This window comes from Acomys minous (assembly GCF_964271855.1).
Source record: "Acomys minous genome assembly, chromosome: 11".
NCBI classification, from domain to species: domain Eukaryota; kingdom Metazoa; phylum Chordata; class Mammalia; order Rodentia; family Muridae; genus Acomys; species Acomys minous.
Genome location: NC_140492.1, coordinates 54,913,070 through 54,936,757, shown reverse-complemented (window position 1 = coordinate 54,936,757; position 23,688 = coordinate 54,913,070). Strand labels below are relative to the sequence as shown.

Here is a 23,688-nt window from a genome sequence, read left to right as displayed (position 1 = left end):
CGCCTCAGTTTTAGGCTCCATTCTCCCAGGCCTCATTGCCGATTAGAGTTGTAAACAGGCATGGAGATTTTCCACAAAATTAAAAATGGAACTGACATATAATTAAGCCCTAGGGTTGTCTCCCAGGACTGTGAGAGCACACACTCTCCTGTGCAGCACTACTCCCAATAACGAAGATGTGGAAACAAACTAAGTTTCTAGTGGACAATTGGATAAAAATGTGATATATAGACGCAGTGTAGTATTTTTCAACCTTAAAAGAAGGTGGCTCTCTAATATTCAGACATGGACAAACCCTGTAGGTACTAATTTTAGTGAAATAAGCCAGTCACAAAAGGACAAACTATGGAATTTTACTAACAGGAAGCATCTAAAACAGTTGAACTCAAATGCACTAAGAACAAATGCTGGTATCCGTGAGTGGGAGAAAGGATAATAAGGAAATGTTAATAAACCAATGTAACATTTTTATTATATACGGTAAGCTCTAGAGCATGCTGTGCAATACTGTATATTTACGGTAAGCTCTAGAGCATGCTGTGCAATACTGTATATTTACGGTAAGCTCTAGAGCGTGCTGTGCAATACTGTATATTTACGGTAAGCTCTAGAGCATGCTGTGCAATACTGTATATTTACGGTAAGCTCTAGAGCATGCTGTGCAATACTGTATATTTACGGTAGGCTCTAGAGCGTGCTGTGTAATACTGTATGATAGGTAGCAATGTCAGGGATAATACCATTTGGGTTTCTGCAAGTTGGGTGGGAGCCGTTGGGTAAAGAACGATGAAGAATGAATTTGGCCAAGAGATGGGGACCAGGACAACAGTCACGGAGTCAGCCAGTGAGTGCGAAGAGGAAAAGCACAGACTCCATTCTCAGCTGGAACTTTTCCTCACCCGTTTTTTTTCCACATGGAATTCTACTTCCTTTTCTCTTTTTGCTTCTATAAAGTTGCCTTCTGGTAACTCTTTTTTCTTTCAATGGTTAATCAGAAAACAAACATGAACCCAGCACTGCAGCTTTTGCCTTTTTAATTAATGGGTTTTAAAGAGCAATATCATGTTTATAGAAAATCAAGCAGACCAGGAACAGTGCCCACACGTCTCTTCTGCCTTTTCTCCTACTATTCACATTTTGTATTAATAATCTATATTTTATCTAACTGATCAACCTGTGTTAACACATTTTGGATAGTTAATATTTTAAATTGTAGGATACCAACATGGAATATGATAGAAGACAGATTTCCTATTGGATCATATGCACTAGATAAGGGAAAACCTTGCAAACTACATGCCAAAAGTTATATATATTTTATTTTGCCATCACTTTAGTGTTTGTTTAAGAATGAAAGAAATCTCTATAATATTGAGAGTCCAGGGGACTATTTCTACTTACAAAAACGTGTCTGTTATAATGTCACGTCTGAAAACTGCCTTCCAACTATGGCTGTAGGCTTATGTGACAGGGACATTTGATTTAACCTCTGACCTTGTGAGGAATGCCTAGCACATATTACATGGCCAATGTATAAGATTATTAACCTAAAGAATAGATTTGAATTGATCCTTAACAATTCACTTGGAACTTACTGGTCTGACTCTAGCTTAAGAAACATTAAAAATACATATTTCTTTAAAGTTAGGAATGCAGTAAAATTATTTTTCGCTATGTGGTATCAGCTTAAAATAAAGTTTTTGTTCTTAGTAGCCGCAAGACAAAGGTTTCCCTGAAATTTCCACACTTGTGGAGCTGACTGGTCTGCCATCTGTTTCTATACATACAACACAAGGTAATAGAAAACCCAACTCTCTTTAACATCTAGTGCTACATGTACTGTTTAAAAATACAATCTCTTATCCTATAATGAAATTCTGTTTTAGCTTAATATACCTAAAACATTTATCATATGTAGGAAAGAGAGAGTAAAATTAATGACTAGAACTTGTTATAATATTCAAAGGAATGTCCAGTGAAATCACACTTAGCAGTTTTTCAAAAAAGGAAAAAAAAATGTAAAAAGCTGATTCAGGTAGAATAGAAGACATGCCTAAGTTGAATTCTTGAAGTTTTACCATGAAAAATGAAGGAAGATTTCAGATAGCCACCTTAGGTCAGATAGCTTCTACTTTAATTATTCTGATTTCTTCAAGAAGGATGTAAAAATACTCATAGGTTCTGGCCTGGCAGAAAACACTGGAAAAATGTTTCAATTTATTAAAAATAAATTGGACGCTTGCATTAACATTTATCTCAGCACTTTAAAGGAGATTCTTTTCATTTTCTTTTTTCTTTTTCTTTTTTCTTTTTTTATTTTTTTGAGGGAGGGTTTCAGACAGGGTTTCTCTGTGTGACCCTGGCTGTCCTGGACTTACTTTGTAGACCAGGCTGGCCTTGAACTCACAGTGATCCACCTGCTTCTGCCTCCCGAATGCTGGGATTAAAGGCATGCACCACCAAGGAGCTTATTTTCAAAGGCTGTTTTTAGACTGACCTTTCTGGTTTCCCATCGTAGAAACCCTTGTACTTTTACCCCAAGGACTAGTAGATGCCAGCATGGTAAATGTTGGAAGAGTACGTGAGTTGTGAAATTCTCAGTAGTTCATATTACATATGAGATTTGTACTCCTCACCACTGTCCCAAATCAATGCATATTATTAATACTTAATATCTAAAGTTGAATAAGCAGCAACAAGGGAACAAGGGAACTAAAAATCTCTTACCACTTGGCAACACCACCACCGGCTCTGTAAACCTTTGTTCATCCGATGATGGTAGATTTAGGGAGATGAGTAACACCATTCCCAGACTAGTTCCAACAAACAGACAAGGGGAAACGGTAGCGTCATTTTTCCGTGCAAAGGATTCCATGAAGTATAGAGCTGTGATTGCTTCTTTAGAGTCTTTGTCAATACTGGAGATGCTGGAGCTCCTGGAGCGATTATAGGAATTCTCTCGGGTCTCTATAAGCATTGAAAGAGCAAAAGTGAAGCATTAGAGAGTCTAATGAACAGGAAACATTTAATACCTGTAAACCATAATTACATGAGAAAGAAAAATGTTATTTTTGTTTATTGACATGAAGGGCGTCTTATCCAGGTTACTGGCTCATTTTGAAGGTAGGGAGGCTCAAGTCATGTACTTAGGCAGAGTTAAAAGCTAAACCTCCAGTCTCCTGAGTTTTAGCACACCAGTTTTATCTTGAACATTTCCTGAAAGATTAAATTTCTTTAATCATGAAAAAAAAACCCTTGTCTAAATAGATAAGATACAAAATCTTCCGAGATCACTTAATTGTTTTTCCTCCCTATCATTTGATTATAGAAACCATATTACTGATCTGTTGGCAAGGCTCACATTCCAACACTATCATGGTCACCAACATGAAAGGACCAACATAGACCATAAATGTTCTGTGACAAACAGATTGTATATCCTAAGCAACTAAAGCTATAAAAAAATTGAACTTTTAACTTAAGTCCAAAAATGCAAATGTCATATCTGTGAACTGTGGTCGGAGCTGTCCACCTACATTCCAAATGCAGTTCTAACTTTGCCAGGACCAAGTAAAGACTGCATCTCCCATTAACACTGGTTTTTCTGGAAGGCTTCAGTTCACTGAGACAGGAAACAACAGCAGCATGGTTCTGGGGGCGCTTGTTTTATCAACACCTGCACATGTGTACCCTCCAACAAGCATAAAGTCACCCACCTGTTAAACAATAACACAGTCACACTGTTTTTCTTTTAATTGCTCAAGAGCATAGACTCCTGTTTTTCTTTCTACTGTCTTCACTCACCTTTTCCTCTTGATAGATATGAGTGTGTCTTGATAATTTTTATAGAACCAGAAGAAATATATTTAGAAGGACCAGAATGCAATATTCCTAATTTCCCCTTTTTATCCCTTACCAAATTTATACAAAAATAGCTTATCATAAAATTTAGAGATGACCCAGAAGTTGGATTATATCCTATATAATGCATATGCTTTGCAAATTTAAAGACAGAATTGCAGTTAGGCTGTTTTCTAGCATAAACAAGAGGCAGAGCATCTACAGCTTTGCAGCACTCACTCCGACGATTACGCTCTTTCTCGATCCTACCATGTTTTTCCTATTACAACATAACCAGCTAACCTGTGTCTCCAAAAAGTCACTCATGACTTGTCACCATTTGACACCAATACCCACAAACACCTGTTAGAAAGATAATATTATTGTTTTCCATATCTACAAGACCAGATTTAGTATGGCATAATATTACATAAAACCCGCATAAAACATTCATTAAAAACATTTTTGAAGAATAATAGATTGTTGTTTGAAAAATTAAAGGACAAAATAGTGTTACTATAGCCAAATCTTTCCATAATTTCCCTGAACTCTTCTTCTAAAAAACTTTATTATCCAAAGAGTAAAAGCAAAGTTCCAAGATTTTCTTTTCTTCTCTAAAAAGTGTTTATTTTTCTCTTCTATTTGACTCCCCATCTCATTCCTATTCTATAAATAAGGAAATAATTCTTCCTTAAATCTTTTTCAAACATTGTAAACTTTATTTATTTTGCATTTATTACTTATTTATCTGTGTGGTACTGGGGACAGAGCCAGACCTCATGCAGACTGAGCAAGTGCTCAGCCATGGACGGATAGCCCCAGACCCTTTGTACTTTATGCTTCAAGACAGGGTCTTCTTAAATGGTCCAGACTAGCCTTGAGCTCCCTCTGTAACTCAGGCAGGTCTTGAAGTTGCAATCCTCCTGCCTCAGCCTCCCCAGCAGCTGGGATTACAGGCCTGTGCCACCAGGCCCAGCTATGAGTCTAAATTTTAGAATTTAATAATATGGTTTTTAAAAACTTGGTTATATTCCTTTGACAGTAGAGGAAATTAAGGCTGTAGTTACAGAGTCTCTCCTTTTGTATAGCCTACCTACAGTGGAATCATTTTATTTTTAGAGATAAGAAGAAGGTGGAGTAAGGAATAGAATTAGGAGTTATGGACACAGCTGAAAAGAATCTCAGTCTTTCAATGTCATGTAGTATTTTTTTAATCATCTTTTAAATGTAATCTCCACCTCTTTGTCTCCAAGCACCTGTTACCATGATAAACCAAATTTTAAACTGTACTCACAGAAATTGACATGTTTATCCTACCTTCAGTTGTAACTGGTAAAGAAATCTCCATGCAAGCAGCTGACTGTGCCTTTCTAAATGGTGGTCTTCCAGGACCCCAGCGATTTACTTTTGAAACGTCAGCACTGGAAAGACGTTTTCCAGAACTGCAACTCTGAGAGGTTGGACTTGTGCAGTGTCCATTTACATGGTCTGTACCAAGAGGAAGAAGGCAGAATAAATATCATAATTAAGTCTTCAGATGAGGAAATCCAAAGGCACAGGTTAGAAAATGGAGAGACAGGAATTCCTCTTCTTCCAATGCATTTGGATACGACTAATTCTTTGTTATTTTAATATTTAGTTACAGCTTCAGATTATAAAAGAAAATCAAGATGCTTATTATGTATAGGACACACTTTCATAATCTGCCTAATTAACATTTCTTGAAATGTGCTATATACCCCTACTATGTCTTTAACACGTCATTGAATGGAAATATCAAATCAGTTTTAGTATTTTACTTTTTGTTGCATTATTTGAACAGATCCAATTTATGTAAGTTTTAGAAGGACTTTCTTTACTTGTTTAAGATGTAGAGTGACAACATCACAGTGTGAGATAGTGGTGTGGAGGCCAGCTCCTTAGGTGTGATTCCAGTTCTGACGCCAGTGAGTTCTGTTTATTGAAGTCTTCAAACGTCAGTTTCTTCTGTAAATCTAGGTTATTGTTATATACTTAATGCAGCTTATGTAATTTTTTGGAGCACATGTCCTACACAGAGGGCTATAATAGTCACTGCATAAAATTTTGTTATTGTCACTTTCATTTTAGAGTATAAAATTGCTTATGTGTAAAATCATCTAATGATTGTGAACATTTGGGTATCGCTTTAAACACTTAGGGTAGGAGTAGACCTTAGTGGTAGGAAACTTATTTAGCATGGATTCCATCCATTAAAAACATATTTTCTTAATTTGCTTAAAGTTAATAAATTGTGCCTGAAATATCACTCATAGTTCTGCAGCATAAGGAATGCATAGGGACCCTTCTGCTTTGGTCATCCTTGAGGCAGAGCTACATGGAAGTGCCTGCTGGCGATGGAGAATCTGAGGCACTGACAACCCATTACAGCCTTTCTGTATTGCGCAGTTTCAAAGCCTAAAATTAGGTATTTCCTGGATTCCTTTGCAGCTCACAAGGACAGGAATTAGTTCTCACCACTTTAATGGATTAGAATTTTTCCTATTAATTTTTAAAACAAGAGTTAGAATTTATTATTATTTAAATGGTGGACAATCTACATATTATCTCATCTAATTTTCAAATAATCCTGTAAGACAATGTATTATTATCATGACATTATAAATGAAGAAAATGAAGAACAGAAAAAATGTCATTTTCTCATCAGGCAAGATTCTAAATGGATTTTCTCAATTGACATATATGTCTAAACACTAGATTACAGAGTTAGCGAAAACATTTGGGAAGGAATAGTACTTTTGAAAATATATTTAGTAGTGTTTGAGAAGTTGACCAAGTACATTGAAATTTAGTCATTTTGGGATCAAGCATCTTCATTTTTAATATAGTTTCAGAAATCCCAGCACAAAAGACAGAAGTTTTTTTTTTTATAAGAGTCAGTCATGGGAAGATGAAGTCAAGAGTTCTATTTTTTCTCCAGCATAAAAAATAAACAATTAGGGCAACAGTTGGCACCATCAACTTAGTGAGGATTGGCAAATGGCTGCTACTTTAAGAATACAATTTGTAACAACACCCCCATTCTAAACATAACAGTCAGAAAAAAACCCTGCTCTTTCCAAGGAAAGGGTATCTTGCTTAGAGCCCATGGCTTGTCCACAATATATATACATATACATATATATATATATATATGTATATGTATATGTATAAACTAAGTATATAGATACCATGATAGACATTCAAGATAGGTAAGAATTTTTTCAAGAGAAAAAATTAGTCATAGCTCAGAAAGTCAACCTGGAAACGTATGATAATAAAATGGTGCTAAATCAAAAGAAAAACAAATCTAGCTATTGGCAAAGTCACTCACTGTCATATTATTTACTAACTAGGCTAATCCATAACCAGTTTACATTTGGTTTTGCTTGGCTTCTTTCTCTCATCATGATTAGTCTAAGATTCTTTGTTGTTGAATGCTGTCAGACAGTCATTTATTTTCAGTTTTGAGGACTATTCCATTGTCTTGGTATGTCACTATTTGTTTAATTATTTATCCTTTGATGAACAGTTTGAATTTCCCAGTTATCTATTATCTTTTAAAGTGATTTTAACATTAAATTAATGTTTTGAACCTATCAGGTATTTACCGCTTTTAGTCTTCTTCATTTTCTGGTTATATTGAAATTTCTCTTGGCATTGTTTTCCCTTTTCTTTTTCTGACATCTGGATTTTAGGGTGTTGGATTCTTTCAGGAGTGTGTGTGTGTGTGTGTGTGTGTGTGTGTGTGTGTGTGTGTGTGTTGCTTTGCATGCCCAAGTGTTGGGAATTCTGCAGACATGTGCCACCATGCGTGGCTTTCGCTTTCGTATACCTAAGAAAGCATTTATTTAATCTTCATTTTTAACAATGTTTCTATTCCTTATAAAATTTTAGGACAATCATTTTCTTTTCAGCAGTTTAAGCATATTTTTCTAATGTCTTCCAGCTTTCAATTTCTGTGAAAAAAATCTGCTTTATTCCTATTTCTGCTACTTGACATTTTAAAATGTCATTTCCCACTTTTGGCTAACTAGCTGGTAAAATTTCTTAATTACAATGCGCTTCATGTAATTTTCTTTATATTTTTCATGCTTAAGACTCATCATGTTTGTTGGAACTGAAGATTTTTATTATTTATCAAATTGGAAAATGTTCAGCATTACTTGCTCAAACTTTATTTCCATGCCCCCTTCCTCTCGTTCTAGAATTCTAATGGCATACACATTAGGTGGTACAGAGCTTCATTCTAAACAGTAAAATTTTGAGTCCATTAATGTTTTTCTTATGCAGCATCAATTCTTATTAAGCCCATTCATGCATTTATCATCTCAAAGACAATATTTTTTATCTCTAAAAGTTTGATTTGGATGTTTTTCTAATTTATGTTTCTTTTTGATATCCCTCTGTAGTATATTTAAATAGCAGTTCACTAACTCCAGCCTATCTGCAATTTCTATGTCAGTTTCTACTAATTAATATTTTCTCCTCCTCATAGGTTCTAGACATTATTACATATCATTCTTTAATTTTTTTCGATATTCTTTAAGGATTTTTTTAGGACACAGTAACATTTTTAAGTGGATACTTTTACTTTTATTTTAAAATAATTATATATCTCCATTAACTTGTCTAAAATGTTGAGACCTACGCATGGGTAAGTGAAGTGAATGGCAACTGTGTTAGGGACAGCGATTATGTGAATCAGCCACTATAAAGCAGTGTGGAACTAGCTAAGAGAGAACCTCGATTAGTTGTAAATGTACACTGCAAATTCTCAGGGAAGTAGTGAAAAAAAGCAAAAATCATAGCATAATTAAACCATCAACGTAAAAGAGAATGAAAGAAAATGACTGATTCTTTTATTACCCTCGGTGCCTCCCAACTCTTAAGTCAGACAGCCTAGAGAAAGAGGCCGTCTCCTTTAGCATAGGAGACAAAAGTAAGTCACCACCCTTCCTCCAACTTCCAATACAGAGGCAAAAGCAAGTCTCCATCCCTGGAGATAAAAGCTAGAAGAGGGCTTTGTTTAGAGCCTGGTGCCATGCTTGCTGTTATTTGATTCAGTTTGTGGACCTGTAGGCAAACTAAAGCTCACCAACCCACCTTCTGGACAACCATGAACAACCAAGTGAAGCATGTTGGGACAGAGTTGGATTTTGCTCCATCATTTCCAGCCTTGGAGTAAGCCCAGGACACAGCCAACTTTTTCCTGAGGCTGAAGGCCCATGTAGAATTTAAAGACAATACAAGATTTGGGTCTGAATTATTTTTATGGCCTCTGTACTTGACATAACATTTACATGTGACACAGATTACTACTCCTAAAATTAAGTAATCAACAACACAGTTTGGCCCAAATGAAGTGAAAATTATAGATGGAACAAACATCTAAGATGACTAAAATTTACAAGATTGACTATATAATTTCCCTTGTATTCATAGTTATTTGCATTTGATGAACTGTCTTATATTTAAATGGCTAGAAATAGAGCTTTCAATGACGTTGCTATAATACTCTTTTTAGTCTTAAAATATTAATTAATTCTTAAAATCTCAGTTAATTATATCATAGAATATTTTAGATATTAATTAAATCAAGAAACATTAGTCCTTAAAGTATAAGACATCATAAATATTATTTATTAGACATTGATATCTTTTGAATAATTTGGATAATAATAATAAACCAAAATATTTCTAACTACAGTAAATGAAGTTAAAGCTTAGTTGAAAGGATAGACTTTTGTTTTATACAAATTATACTGAATAATGAAAATATGTATTTATTCATAAAGACAATGCAAAAACTCAAATCTTTCAAACATTTTGAAAGCAAACAGTCACAACAAAATTGTATGATAAATAAAAGGCATTGTGTTTTTATTTGGAACTTCATTAAAATCAAGATTAGCAGGGGTTTCCTTCTTAATGGCCCTTCACCAGCTATTCCTCTCTCCTGAAGGCTGCTCTCCCACCAGCTACTCCTCTCTCCTGAAGGCTGCTCTCCCACCAGCTACTCCTCTCTCCTGAAGCCTGCTCTCCCACCAGCTATTCCTCTGTCCTGAAGGCTGCTCTCCCACCAGCTACTCCTCTCTCCTGAAGGCTGCTCTCCCACCAGCTACTCCTCTCTCCTGAAGGCTGCTCTCCCACCAGCTACTCCTCTCTCCTGAAGGCTGCTTTCCTGCCCACTATTCAGCCTCATGTGCATCAGATCCTAGGGATGAGCTTCTTAGCTATGAGGGGCCTTGTAGTACTTTATAAATACTACGTGGCCCCACAAGCATAAAATCTGATGCTTGACCGAAAGGAGGAACTGTGGTCAATGGCTTGTGATAAGAAGCTGCATCTGGTTGAGAATGGAAATTCCTGAAAGGGGTCTGCATCTGTAGAGACCTAGACTTTCAGCACTGTGGACAGATTGGAATGCTGCAGGTCCAAAGGCTAATTTCTTCATCGTAGGCTAAGTTCTGGCCCTCCTTGGCCCCTGTCTGAACTAGCGTCTTATGACAATAGATAAAAGCCTTTTAGAACCAATTGACTTAGCAGCAATTAGCTCTACTAACCCAAAAGCTAAGAATGTCATCAGACAGCACACTGCACCTTTAGAAAAGCGTCCCTCGTCTCCATGTGCCTGCCTCTCTGCTGTACTCAACAATGTATGTACCTGCCTTGACTTTTGCCTTTCTCTGTTCTGTAAAACTATAAGATCTCCATGAAATTGCTTCCACATTTGAACATGGAATTTAGGGTAACCTAAATCTCTGTTTCCTAGGCCATAGTCACTCAAAATGGCTCCAGAATAAATTATCTTATTCCCTTAAAGAGAAAGAAAGAAACAAAGAAAACAAACAAATAGCAGCAACAAAAAGATGGGGGTAGGGAGAGGGGAAGGAAGGAAGGAAGGAGGGAAGAAATGATGGATGCATAGGTAAAGAAATGTTTCAGATGCGAGACCCACAGCCAAAAAATAGGCAGAGCTCTGGGAATTTTATGGAAGAGTTGAGGAAAAAGAGTTGGGAGAAGGATGGAGGGATCTGGAGGGGCCAAAGACACCACAAAAGACCTACAGAGTAAACTAACCTGGGTCTACAGGGATTCACAGAGAATAAACCACTAACCAAAAAGCATGCATGGCAGGACTTAGGCCTCCTACACATATGTAGCAGATGTGCAGCTTGGTCATCATGTGGGTCCCCTAAAAATTGTAGTGGGGGTGTCTATAACCCTGTTGCCTGCCTTTGAATCCCTTTGTCCTAGCTGGTCTGCCTTGTTTGGCCTTAGTGGGAGAGGATGCAGTTAGTTCTGCTGCAACTTGATGTGCCAGGATGGGTTGGTTACCCATGGGTACCCTTTTGAGGAGAAAGGGATGGTGAAGGAAGGTAAGAGGAGTGTGAGAGTGAGACTGGGAGGAGAGGAGGGAGGGAGATGTGATCACGATGTAAAGTGAATAAATAATGAAAAAATATATTAAAAAGAAAGAAATGCTTCATTCTTTAACAGGGAAACTTAACAAAGAGATGGAAACAATTACAAAAATAAATAGATATTTTAGAGCTGAATAAAACTGAGAAAAAACACAGTGTCATAGAAAGTATCAAGATCAGGGTAGATCAACTAGAAAAAAAATTAATACATTTGAAGACAGGCTATTTGAAAGTGCATAATTGGAGGAGAAGACTTATGAGACAAAATAGACAGTGCAAATAATCAGGTGGTTGGGGTTTGAGAATGAGTTGAATATGCTAAAGGGTTAGAAAGAATATATATAAAGAAAAGCAACATAGTTTAAATCTAGAGAAAGATGCAAATATCTTGTTACACGTGGTTCAAGGGTGTCTTTGAATCAACTCTAACCCAAGACATCTTATAACCAAGATCCCACAAATGAGAGAGAAAAAGAAAGCTAAGCATGGTGGCTCACACCTGTAATCTTAGCATTTAGAATGCAGAGGCAGGAGTTCATGTTTAAGTTCCATTGAGCTATATGACAAGATGCTGTCTCAACACACACCCACACCCACACCCACACACACACACACACACACACACACACACACACACACACACACACACAGAATTTCAAGACCTAATCAACACATGGTGGTGTATCAATTCACTTGACAGTGAACTTTTCAGCAGAAACAGTATAGATCAGGAAATTGTGGTGCAAGATTTTCATAATACTGAAGTAGTAAAAATAAAACAATCCTATTGACTGAAAATAGCAAAGCTATCCTTTAGCTATGAAGGAAAGATAAAGACATTTCAAGGCAAACAAAGGCTGAGAGAATGTATCTCCATTAGATCTACTCCACTAAAAATGCTTAATGGAACTCCTCAGGTTAAAAGCGATGGTAACAATAAGAATAAAACATAGGAATGAATAAACCGTGATATGAATAATTATACAGACACACTCAGAATGGCTTAGGTTATGAGTTTAGAATCTAAGTCACTCTTATCTTCAGTATGAAAACTAAAATATAAAATAAGAGTGGCTACTTTAGTATGTTAAGTGATAGACAATATAGGAAGATATAAAAATGGGTCATCAGAAATCCAAGATGAGGAAAGGAATGGAGTACAAATGTAGAGTGTACTTAATATTTGTTGCATTGTTTCGTGTGTATTTCTGTATTTATATTTCTTTTTGCTATTGCTATAGTTTCAAAATTGTTTTCTGTAACCAAAATGAAAATAAATAATAGATAAACCCAACATAAGCAAGAGGCCAAAACACCCTGCTAGAGTAGACGATTTACAACGAAGGACAACTGTTAAGAGGGAAAAGGAAATTACAACAAAACAAGAAAGTAAGTTTTGTCATGGCTGTAGTGAGACTTTACTAATCAATAATTTGAATATAAATGGATTGAATGATTAAAAATCCAGCTATTGGAAGTGTTTAGAAAGGAAGTTGGGAGGGGAAGAAGAAAGAGTTAGAAAGAGTAATGGGGGTCTCAGTATTATCAAAGTGTGTTATATGCCTGTATGACTGTTTCACAGTGGGACTTATTATTTTTTATAATTACTATGTATCGATAAAATAATAAAAATATTGACAATTAAAAATATTCAACTGTATGTTGATTATTAGGTACACATTTCACTTTCAAGGATACATATAGACTAGAGGTGAAAGAAATAAGATACTACATACAGATGAAATTCAGTAGAAACTAGCAGAAATACTTACCTCAGAAAACATAAAGTTTAAGTGAATAATTAGAGTCTGGCTATTACTAAAAGGTACATAACATCCAAAGCAACTTATTGATTTAATGTGATACCTATTGGAAAACTCCAATGACATTTCCCATACAGTTAGGAAATAAGTTCACATAGAACCACAAAATATTTCCTGGCTGTCAAGGTTGTTTTGAGATAAAAGGACAAAGAGGCAGGTGTTACACTATCTGACTTCAATACACATTACAAGTTTGTAGTGGTCTACACAGCATGGCAATGATTTAAAAACAGACTCAGACCAATGAAACACAATGGAATGCCTACAAGTAAAACTATCTACTGCCAAGTGAATTTTGACAAAAATGCTAAGAACAGACACTTGCAGAAGGGATAGTCTTTCCAGGACTCAGTGCTGAGAAAGTTGGATGGACACATGAAGCATCATGGGATTAGACTGCCATCTTCTCTTTTTGTTCTAGCTTTAGCCAGAGCTGTTTCATGTTCTTTCCACGTAACTATTGCTGCCCCTTATTTTTATTTTCCTCTATCACTCTAATACTAATTGTCACGCTGTGTTAATTTCCATTCCACTAGTGCCCTAGTAACTAGTATCTTAGAGCACACATTTCTACCCCTGTTATCTTACTTACCCAATACTAATCATGCTGAGGGTGATTGCTTTTTAATCAACTATTACTGTATTTTCATAGTGGGCCCATCTCTTAGATATGATTGCCTTAGCAGATAGCATTCCACTCTCATAGCTGTGCTGGGAGTTGAGCCTGATGGCTTAGGCCCATGGCTTAGGGTTTATACTAAGTAGCACCTCTAATCCAGTACAGAAAGCTGATACCTCAATTCTATTACAAATTAATCTCACTGGAACATTGCGAACAGTTCCACTGAAGGAATATGAGTGATTAAGAACCAATGTCCTAGCCTCAGATGTGCAAGATAAAGAATTCCAACAATGCTTATAAGTGTGTTGAAAGAAATCGAACAGGATATAAACTCCTGGACAAATTCAAAGACGACTCAAGCAAACGTGCTGAATGAAATAAGTATCTCAGGAATTTAAGTCGGAATTCAATAAAGAGGTAGAAATGCTGAAAAATAATCAAACTGAAAGACTGGAAAAGAAAAGCACGGTAAGTCAAACAACAAGCTCAGCAGAGATCCTCACCAGCAGAGTGGAAGAGAGAATAGGATAGTTTGTAAATAAGACAGGAGGATTAAAATGCTCAGACAATTACAAGTGCAAATCAATAAGAAAGTGTGGTCAGAATGTATGATAGGTAGGGTTCCTATTGCTGCAATGAAACACCATGACCAAAAAGCAAGCTGGGGAAGCGCATATTTATTGAGCTTACACTTCCATACTGTAGTCCTTCCCTGAAAGAAGCCAGGGCAGGAACCTAGAGGCAGGTACTGATGCAGAGGCCACGTAAGGGTGCTGCTTACTGGCTTGCTTCCATGGCTTTGCTCAGAAGTCTTTTGATAGAGCTCAGGACTAACAGCCTAGGAATAGAACCAGTCACCGGTGAGCTGGATCTTCCCCAACCAATCACTAATTAAGAAAATGCCTTACAATTAGATTTTATGGAGGCATTTCTCAATTGAGGGTCATTCTTTTCAGATGACTCCAGCTTATGTGTCAACTTGACATAAAACCATTCAAGACACCATGGGGCACCATTAACCAAATCTATGAAAAATAAGTCTATATTTTCATAGCTAAGATAGAAATAAGAATTTTATATTTCATGAATAGAAATATACTCAATAAAATCATGGCATAATAGTTCCCAAACCTGGGTGTGTGGGGGGGGGTTGAGGTCACTATCCTAGTATAGGAGGCATTTAGAATGAGAAACAGAAAACAATTCATATTACAGTTAAAATACCCAAATGTGTAGAACAAATAATGTATATTGAAATATTTGAGAGAGAAGCACCGAACACATAGAAAGGTAAAACTACCAAAATAAGAGCAGATTGTTTTCCGCAGAAAGTCTAATAGCCAGGAAGGTACAAGACAATGTGTGTTAAGCTTTGCAGTACAGTAACTTCCACCCATATATCTACCTCAAACAAAGGTGTCCATGACAAAGACAAGCTAAAGGCAGCCATAGCCACTAGGCAAGCAGCATGGAGACACTCCAGTGAATCCTCCACACTGAAGAGGGAAGAAACACATCTGTGAGGCCACAGGACAGAACAGCCACTCTAGAATAGTAGACAAGCAAGTGAGAAACAGGAAATGGAGACATCAAAAAGGCAAATATGAAAATATGCTGTCAAAAATCAACCAATTTTAACAGTTTTAATCTCTCTTTGAAATGACATACTGGCAGATTGAACTAAAAACAAGAGCCTCCTCTTTGATGTCTGCAAGAAACAGCTCACTACAAAGAAAATAAAGCCTTAAAGGATGGAAAAAGAATTGTCAAGCTAATGGAAACAGAAATCTAGCAAATGTAGCAGTCCCAATTTCTAACAAAATGGCTTCAAATCAACATAAATTACAATAATAAATACAGAGAGCTACTACGGATTACAGTTCTGAACATACATTCACTGAATGTTGGCACACAATTTCATAAAAGTAAGTACTACTGGGTATATAGGCACCAATTGACTTAAGTACAGTAATGTTGGATAATTGTAATACCACACTTTCACCAAATGCACAGGTTAGCCAAACCAAAGCATGTGAACAAAGAAACATAAGAGATCAATAACATTTAGCGTAAATGGACTTATCAGGCATTAGCAGAACATCCATCCACACCTTGCAGACTACGCATTCTTGTCAGCAGCCCATGGGATATTTTTTCTCAAATAGACTACATTGTAATACACAAAGCAAGTCTTAGCAAATACAGTAAAATTGAAATAATCTCTCATATACTATCTGACAAATAAACTAAAACTAGAAGTTAACAGCCAGATAAGCTATAGACCATATCTGAAGTTGAAGGGATTGAGCCACTATAAAATGATGAACAGACCATCAATGCAATCATGAGGGAAATGTGAAACTTCCTGGAATTGAATGAAAATAAAACCAGAGTATACTAAAACTTGTGGAATACAATCAACATGGTTCTAGTGTATTTTATAACTATAAATGCCCATATTAAAAAGAAAGAGCTGGGCTTGGTGGTGCACACCTTTAATTCTAGGACTCAAGAGGCAGAAGCCAGCCTGGTCTACAAAGCGAGTTCCAGAACAGCCAGGCTGTTACACAGAGAAACCCTGTCTTAAAAAAACAACAACAAAGAAAGAAATAAACACATAAATACAAACCCAAAACACCAAAAAAAAAAAAAAAAAAAAAAAAAAAAAAAGGAAAAAAATCCAGATAACTGAGTGATACCCTACAGGGCTGTAGATCATCAAAGCAGTAGATGGGAGAACTGAAGATCTGGACCAAATTTTGTGAGAGGAACTGAAAAAGCAAAAACAAAATAAAAAAATCAATGAAATAAGGAATTTGTTCTTCAAAATGATAAATAAGACTGGCAGAGGCTGAGGCTGTAGAGACGGCTCAGCAGTTAAGAGCACTGGCTGCTCTTCCAGAGGACCAAGGTTCAAGGTTCAATTTCCAGCACCCACATGGCCTTCTGTAACTCCAGTTCCAGGGGATCTGACACCAGATTCCAATGAAATGCACAGGATCATTACAGAATACTTGAAAATATTAAAATAAGCTAGATAAATTTTTATACACATATGATTAAACATAGGATGATATAAACAACCAAGCAGATCTGTAATAAGCAACATGATTTAGAGGAGATAATTTAATACTCTACTTCTCTTAAGTGTAACTATTTTTATAATAAACTGCTTACAGTAAAGCATTGGTCTAGACTAGAATAAGACAGTAAATAAAAGGGTCTTCAGAAGCCTCAGAAACCTACAGAATGTGGCATTTAAAGCTGTTTTTCTTTTTTTGATATTTATTTTATTTTTAATATACTTTTATTTTATTACACATGTGTAAAGCAAACTCCATACAGTAGGAAGAACCATGTGACAATCATAAGAATACTGAGTACTATATATGTTACATTCATAGTGACTTGGCCATCTGCATTCGTCTCCTTTGAAGTAAGTGTCTTTCCTGTCTTGTTGGGTCTAGATTTCTGAATGAGATTCAATATCTATCTTATCTCAACTCTAATAGCTTAACTTCTTTATCTTGATCTAAAATGATCTTGTCCCCTAACCAGCTAAACTTGGTTGTAGAACTATATTATCTTGTCTTCAATGCCCCTCAGAGACTTGAGAAGGAATAAAACTTAAATTCCTGAGTGAACCAGCAGTGTGGGTTAGCAGTTTCCAAAATGTACAAATTGACTTAAGACAGTTTACCTCCTGACCAGTCCCCCAATACACTGTATAACATTGGAGCCTCATCTTCAGTAAAGCTGTTTTTCTTATTCTAAAGATTCTTTGACAACAAGATAGGTTAACTTCCAGCAATATCCAGCCTACCTCAAGACGATAATATCAAAGAACCTCCTTATGGAGATGGCTTCAAATGTGCCAAAGCAGCCACTGGGAAAAATATCCTGATTTCCGCCATAGACAGAAAGAAATCTGCCTAAAAATGGGTAAGTTGGATGCAGGCAGAGTCGACAGGCAAACTCTGCCAAGACAAGTAAGCAAGTCCTCAACAGTTCTTGCCTCTCAAATATGTCTGTCGGTTATATTGGGCCAGAAGTCTGAACATGATGCTCCAATGTTATAGAAAGTTTTGGGTGACTGTTCAGGCAGTAAACTGTCTCTGTCATTTTTTCATTTTGGAAACTGTGAACCTGCACTCCTGTTTCACTCAGGTAGTTAAGGTTTATTCCTTCTCAAGTCTCTGATGGGGTTGAAGACTATATAGTTTTGTCTTACAATTAAGCTTACTTGGTTAGGGTTTAAGGTGTTTTTTTTTTTATAAAGATAGATGTTTTAAGTTAATAGAGATGAGATATGATAGATAAAGATTTCCATTCAGAATTTTAGACTCAACAAGATAGGAGAGATATTTACTTCAAGTTTGCAAAATACAAAAAGTCAAATCACTATGAATGCAACAGTTATATAATTCCTGATTGTTTCATGGTTCTTCCTGCTATATGTAGTTTATTTTATTTATCTGTAATTATATAAATATATATGTTAAAAAGAAATCTAATAATAAAAAAAGAAATTTGAAGACGATAGTTTAAAAACTCAAATAAATTAAAAATTTAAACAGATGGATGCTTTTAAAATGTAACACTTTAATCAATCACATTCAATACCTGCCTATATAAACAAGCAAACAAAGCCCCAAAGTAGAGAGATCCCACACTAATAACATAATTATACACTTGAAAGGTTTAGAAAAATAGGAAGAAACAATAACATAAAAGTGTAAATGAGAAGCAGTAATCAGTCTCAGGGCCAAAGTTAATGAAATATAAATGAGAAGTCAATGAATCAAAGAGTTGGTTCTTTGAAAAAATTTACAGTATTGACAAATGTTTAGGCAAATTAATTAAAAGAAAGGTGATTCAAATTATAAATTTAAAGATAAAAAGGGAAACAGTATAAGTACCTAGGAAATTCAGAGAATTCTAAGAAAATCTGTATTTACCAAACTGGAAGGCCTGAAGGAAATAGATGATAAAATCTACTAAAGTTAAGTCAACAGGAAGTAAATAATTTAAACAGACCTGTAACCTCGAATTGACAGAGAGAGGCAGAATTGAAAATCCTCTAACAAAACAAAAGCTCAAGAGTCAACCAGACCTTCAAAGTGTCATGGATTTTAAATTCTACCAGTTAGCATCAACGATCTTAGTCTGAAAGAAGAAGAAGAGGAAGAGGAAGAGGAAGAGGAAGAGGAAGAGGAAGAAGAAGAAGAAGAAGAAGAAGAAGAAGAAGAAGAAGAAGAAGAAGAAGAAGAAGAAGAAGAAGAAGAAGAAGAGGGAAGATTGGGAATAACAACAACCTCTTAAAGAGCTGGGGAAAAAGGTAATAGCCTTTTACACCTGAATGGCACAAAGCAACTAGTTTATCTATTTAACCACAACCTTGGTTGGATTTCACACCAAAGCTTTGCATTAGAGTAAAGGAAATTATAATGTAAGTTATTTAATGAAGTTTCAAAAAGCAAAACCAAAAGTGTCATACTAGAATAAGCAGATGTAAGTGCTGAAAGAAGGGCAAAGGTCTGTCTAAGAGCCTTTACCTCAGTGTGAGATTTAACGCATGAGCCTGTGACCGCTACAAGAAGCCAAGCACCTGGAATCAAACTATCTCTGAAACCAATCTTTCTTCCTTTGGATTTCTCATGTAATCAGCTTCTACAAGCCAAGCTGATGGATAGCTGCAATCTTACATTATGTGCTTCTCCGTGCCCTGGACCAAGAGTAATGCATATGGCTTATGATAATCATTTGCTTAAAGCAACCAAAGCTGGCTGAAGGCAGTCATATAAAATGAATATCCACCATTAGTGATGCGAGCAACATAAAGATATTGTTTGATAAACAATGATGCTTGTCCTATTGTTTATTATCTTGGTCAGTTAGTGTCTGTGACATAATCCTTTGTAAAATTCTGTTACAGGTATCTGTAAAATCTCCCTCACTCCTTCCCCATGTGGTGCTTTCTGTGTGGCCCAATAAGCAAGAGAGAAAAGCCTTCGTTAGAGATAGGCAGACAGACATAGAGACAGGCAGACACAGATACAGCAGATATACACACACAGGCACACAGAGGAGACAGAGACACAGGGACAGATCCAGACTCATAAAACAGACAAGAGGATGGAAAACACAGGGAGAGCAAAGTAGGGGATTCAAGTTTGGGCTTACTCTTGGAACCAAGGGCAAGTGTGTTCACCTCTGTCCTTAATGCGATAGCGACACATTATGGGTTAATATATTATTAATGTGTTCAGTTTGACTGCATAATGGTACTAAGCAAGAGTTTATCTCATAATTCAGACAAAGTGAAGAGGTTGGGATATTTTTATTTAATCTTTTAAATTGTTTCTATCTTGATTTTAAATAGGATCTTTAACACAGCTATACCCCGCCCCTCTCTCCACACATGCATGCATGCATGTATCTAGCCAGATTACAGTGATTCTTTTAAAAAGGCCTGTAATCCCTGGTAGATTTAAGTCTAGGTTCATAGAGCAGGAAAGTTACTACAGTGGCAGGTTCACATTCCCCACTGTTCTTTTTTTTTTTTTTCTTTGCTTGTTCTTACCTACAGCCAGGGCTTCCTAATATAGTTTAAACTGGCTTCAAACTCACTGAGCATTTGAGGATGACTTTGAAATTATGATTCTTTTGCCTCCACCACCTGAGCGTTAGGATTACAGAGCTCATCACATCCCTTGGTTTATACGGTGCTTGAGGCGGAACCAGGTCTTCACGCGTGCTTGGCAAGCACTCTGCTAACCGAGCCTCAACCCCACCCCGTCTTCCCTCCTGCCATATTTCTTACGGTACACTCGCCGCCAACATTCTAAGCTTTAACTTGGGCTTTCAGAGCTGCTGTAGTGTGTGGACTCTCAGCACCTGCCCAGATTCCCACCCACCTTTCTGGCCCCTCTATAGACCACTTCTCATCAGAAACCTAGGACCATTTTACAAACCTCATCCCAAATTGTGCTACTGGGGGAGGGAAAGGGTGACTGGGTGAAGCATTGATGAAGGAACCTCCCTAATAGCAATGCTAATGACAGGCCCGAGACTACGCAGTCAGTATTCTTCTTCCCTTCTCTTGGGAATGAACTACTGCTCATCTGTCAAGGTATCTCAAACATCGTGCTGGGGATGGATCTCAGATTACCTTAACGAAGGCTGAGCAGACCAGGGAAACATGCTCAAGTGCCAGAGAATAAAAGGCAAGTACTACTATGAGATGTATTTAGAAAGCTTGTTCATGCTTAGTGCCCGAAGTGGCGGTGAGTTTTTAGATATGCCATGTGAGAGCAAGAGGCAGTTACTCACGAGGTACAAACCGAGGTAAGTGGACGAGCAGAGTAGACTGATTTTGAGTAAAATGCAATTTATGCAATGTGACCAAGCTCATGAAGCCCTCTAAAGTTATTTTTTAATTGCTAATTAATATGGAATATACATCCACATTTATTTCATAATGTTAGCCAAAGACAGAACATGGAGTAGAATCTTCTTACTACTGGTAGACTAGCACAGAAGAGGGCTAAAGATCCCGGGCTCAAAGGCCATGTAGAGCTGTGCAAGCTGATGCCCTCACATCACATCTCGCGCCATTACACTACGCTCCTGCCCCTCTGTTTGAGTAAGTCTCTGATATGCTGCTGTAACAGCTACAGAATTACCTTCTCTTCAAGAATCAACTCTTATGAAAATATTCATCAATGGTCTGAGTCTGAAACAATGAAGCTCATGTGATATTCCCTATCTCACATACCAGATTTTAAAACACCAGAAAAGACCCGGGTTAGCAGAAATTTATATTTTAAGATGTTTCACAAACAACATTGAAATCCAAATGTTGGCAGATCACATTTTGCGAAACAATGATATAAACCCTTTGTAACAACCAGCCCCCAGGTCTTTATCCAGGTCAATTCACAATAAGCATCTGTAGCACATTTCAGTTTCCCATTAAGGAGAAGCCATGTAGTTATTAAATTAGCTTCACACATGCTAGGCATACAGACATAGATGTGACTTCTGTAGATCTTAAAATTGGTTATAATTATGTTCTTTCAAGTTGATATTTTTGGGTCTTTCCTTGATTAATTTTATTTTAAAATGTTTGGTTATCCATTTTTAAGTGAGGGCATTGTGTCTTTATTATGAGAATTTGGAAGGATATAATTTGGCTTTTTTTTTTGGTACGGCAGGCTAGTACTCTTTAAGACACCAATGTCTTTTTAAGAGTGACATCACACACTTGGTCCATAATGACTTACTCCCTATACACATCTGCCAGCTCACACTGTTCACGTTGCACATCCTCTCACAGAACAGAGTCATTGTGGCATAGCTGCTTGACTGGTTACAGGAAGTAATATAGAACACAGTGTGACAGAGAATTGGGCTGGGCCGGAAATATTGTGTCAACAAGCATTACAGTTCGATCTCTCCCTCTCTCCTTCTTTGCAGGGAGAAAATATCTCATGGCCTCATGCACGATTGGCAAGAGCCCAACCACTGTGGCCACTGAGCTGCAGCCCCAGCTCCATCTGATTTCTTATGACTCCAGCCATGTTTGGCTCTGGGCAAACTATCAGGAACTTAATGTTATTTTTAATGTCCTGCGGCATACTTTCTGAAAATAAAAGTAAATCAAAGGAAATAAAACTCATAGAGTCATACATAACAGAATTAAATGTTACTCTTTGTTAGTTATACCTCAATACAGCTGACATATGAGAAAGAAAGCACCAAGGAAAACATCCTCATAATTTGCTCTATCTTATTAAACCATAGCCATCAATTTAAGTTTCCTTTAGATTCATCTGAGATAGTTTCTCATATAGTCTGGCTGGTCTCAATGGCTGAGGACAATCTTACACTCAGGATCCGCCCCCCCCCCCAACCTGTTGCACTCCCTGCGTGCTGTGATAACAGGCATGCCCCACCACACCTAGTCTGTGTTATGTGGGGATTATGTGTTATGTGCGCTCAGGGCTTCAGGCGTGCTGTGTAAGCACTCTGTCCACTGAGCCGTGTCCCCAGCCGATTTACCTAAGTTTCTTTTAAGAAAGATTATATGAGAGAGCAAAGGGAATATAAATAATTAAAAGGACTCACTTATAGCAAAGTGCATCTACAAATTCAGGCTTAAAGGTCACACCAGCAGATTATAGGCATTTGTAAAATGATTATTATTCATGCTTCCCAAATTTAGGTTTAATTTTAATGATAAGACAAAGCAATCAACTTGAGCTTATCATAGCTTATGCCAGAATGGGATAATACACGCAGCCCTTAAAGATAAACAGTATTTTAGACATTAAAATATGGTTTTGCTTAGGTGGCTTCAGGTACCACGAATATAGCATGTCCTTTAATTGCCTTTAAATGCCCCTTTGTCAATTGTTCATTCAACTTAGTGTCAGTGACTAGTGTGGTGTGGTTCTTTAGAAAGATGTAATGACTCCAAATAAATGCCACCTATATTCTCCTTTCTCTGGCTGAATTAATAGCTTTGAAATAGGCCCAACGCAGAATCAAAGTGCTAGTGGCTACCCCGGCTGTGATGATAATGCATACCACAAAGCAATAGGCCACAAGTTTCTAATTCAAGCCTGTTGATCAGATGTTTCTTGAACAACTAGATTTGCCTTTTGATTTCTAGTGGCCAAGGTACAATGAGCACTTGCAAGCCTAGAATAGTCAGGAGGAACAAGGGCCTCCATGTTTGTAGTGGTAGTTGGCATATACTGCGGTGTGCTAACTAATGTAGCGATGGATTTTCTGCCTTCAAAGTCGTGCCCTTTACACCGAGCAGCACAACATTCCTGATCATGAAAATACTGCCTGTGTAGTCCAGACGTCTTCCAGGAAATACACAAATCTCACCCTAATTTAAAATAAAAATTGTTTTGATGAGAATGTTTCTGATGTTTTTCTGTGTACT

General features: G+C 36.9%; 1 protein-coding gene across 8 annotated transcripts in view; it reads right to left on the bottom strand.

The window, feature by feature from the left end:
• Window positions 1–23,688, bottom strand: part of STXBP5L (syntaxin binding protein 5L) — a 236,220-nt gene that overhangs the window by 18,016 nt on the left and 194,516 nt on the right. For 5 of the 8 annotated variants that reach the window (XM_084802614.1, XM_084802609.1, XM_084802608.1 and 2 more), the window contains 2 exons: window positions 5,158–5,328; window positions 2,728–2,967 (listed from right to left, as the gene is read on the bottom strand). In XM_084802614.1, the coding sequence (XP_084658740.1) occupies window positions 2,728–2,967; window positions 5,158–5,328 (411 nt within the window). The remainder of the gene's footprint in view (window positions 1–2,727; window positions 2,968–5,157; window positions 5,329–23,688) is intronic. The other 3 variants (XM_084802611.1, XM_084802612.1, XM_084802613.1) reach the window with 1 other exon arrangement.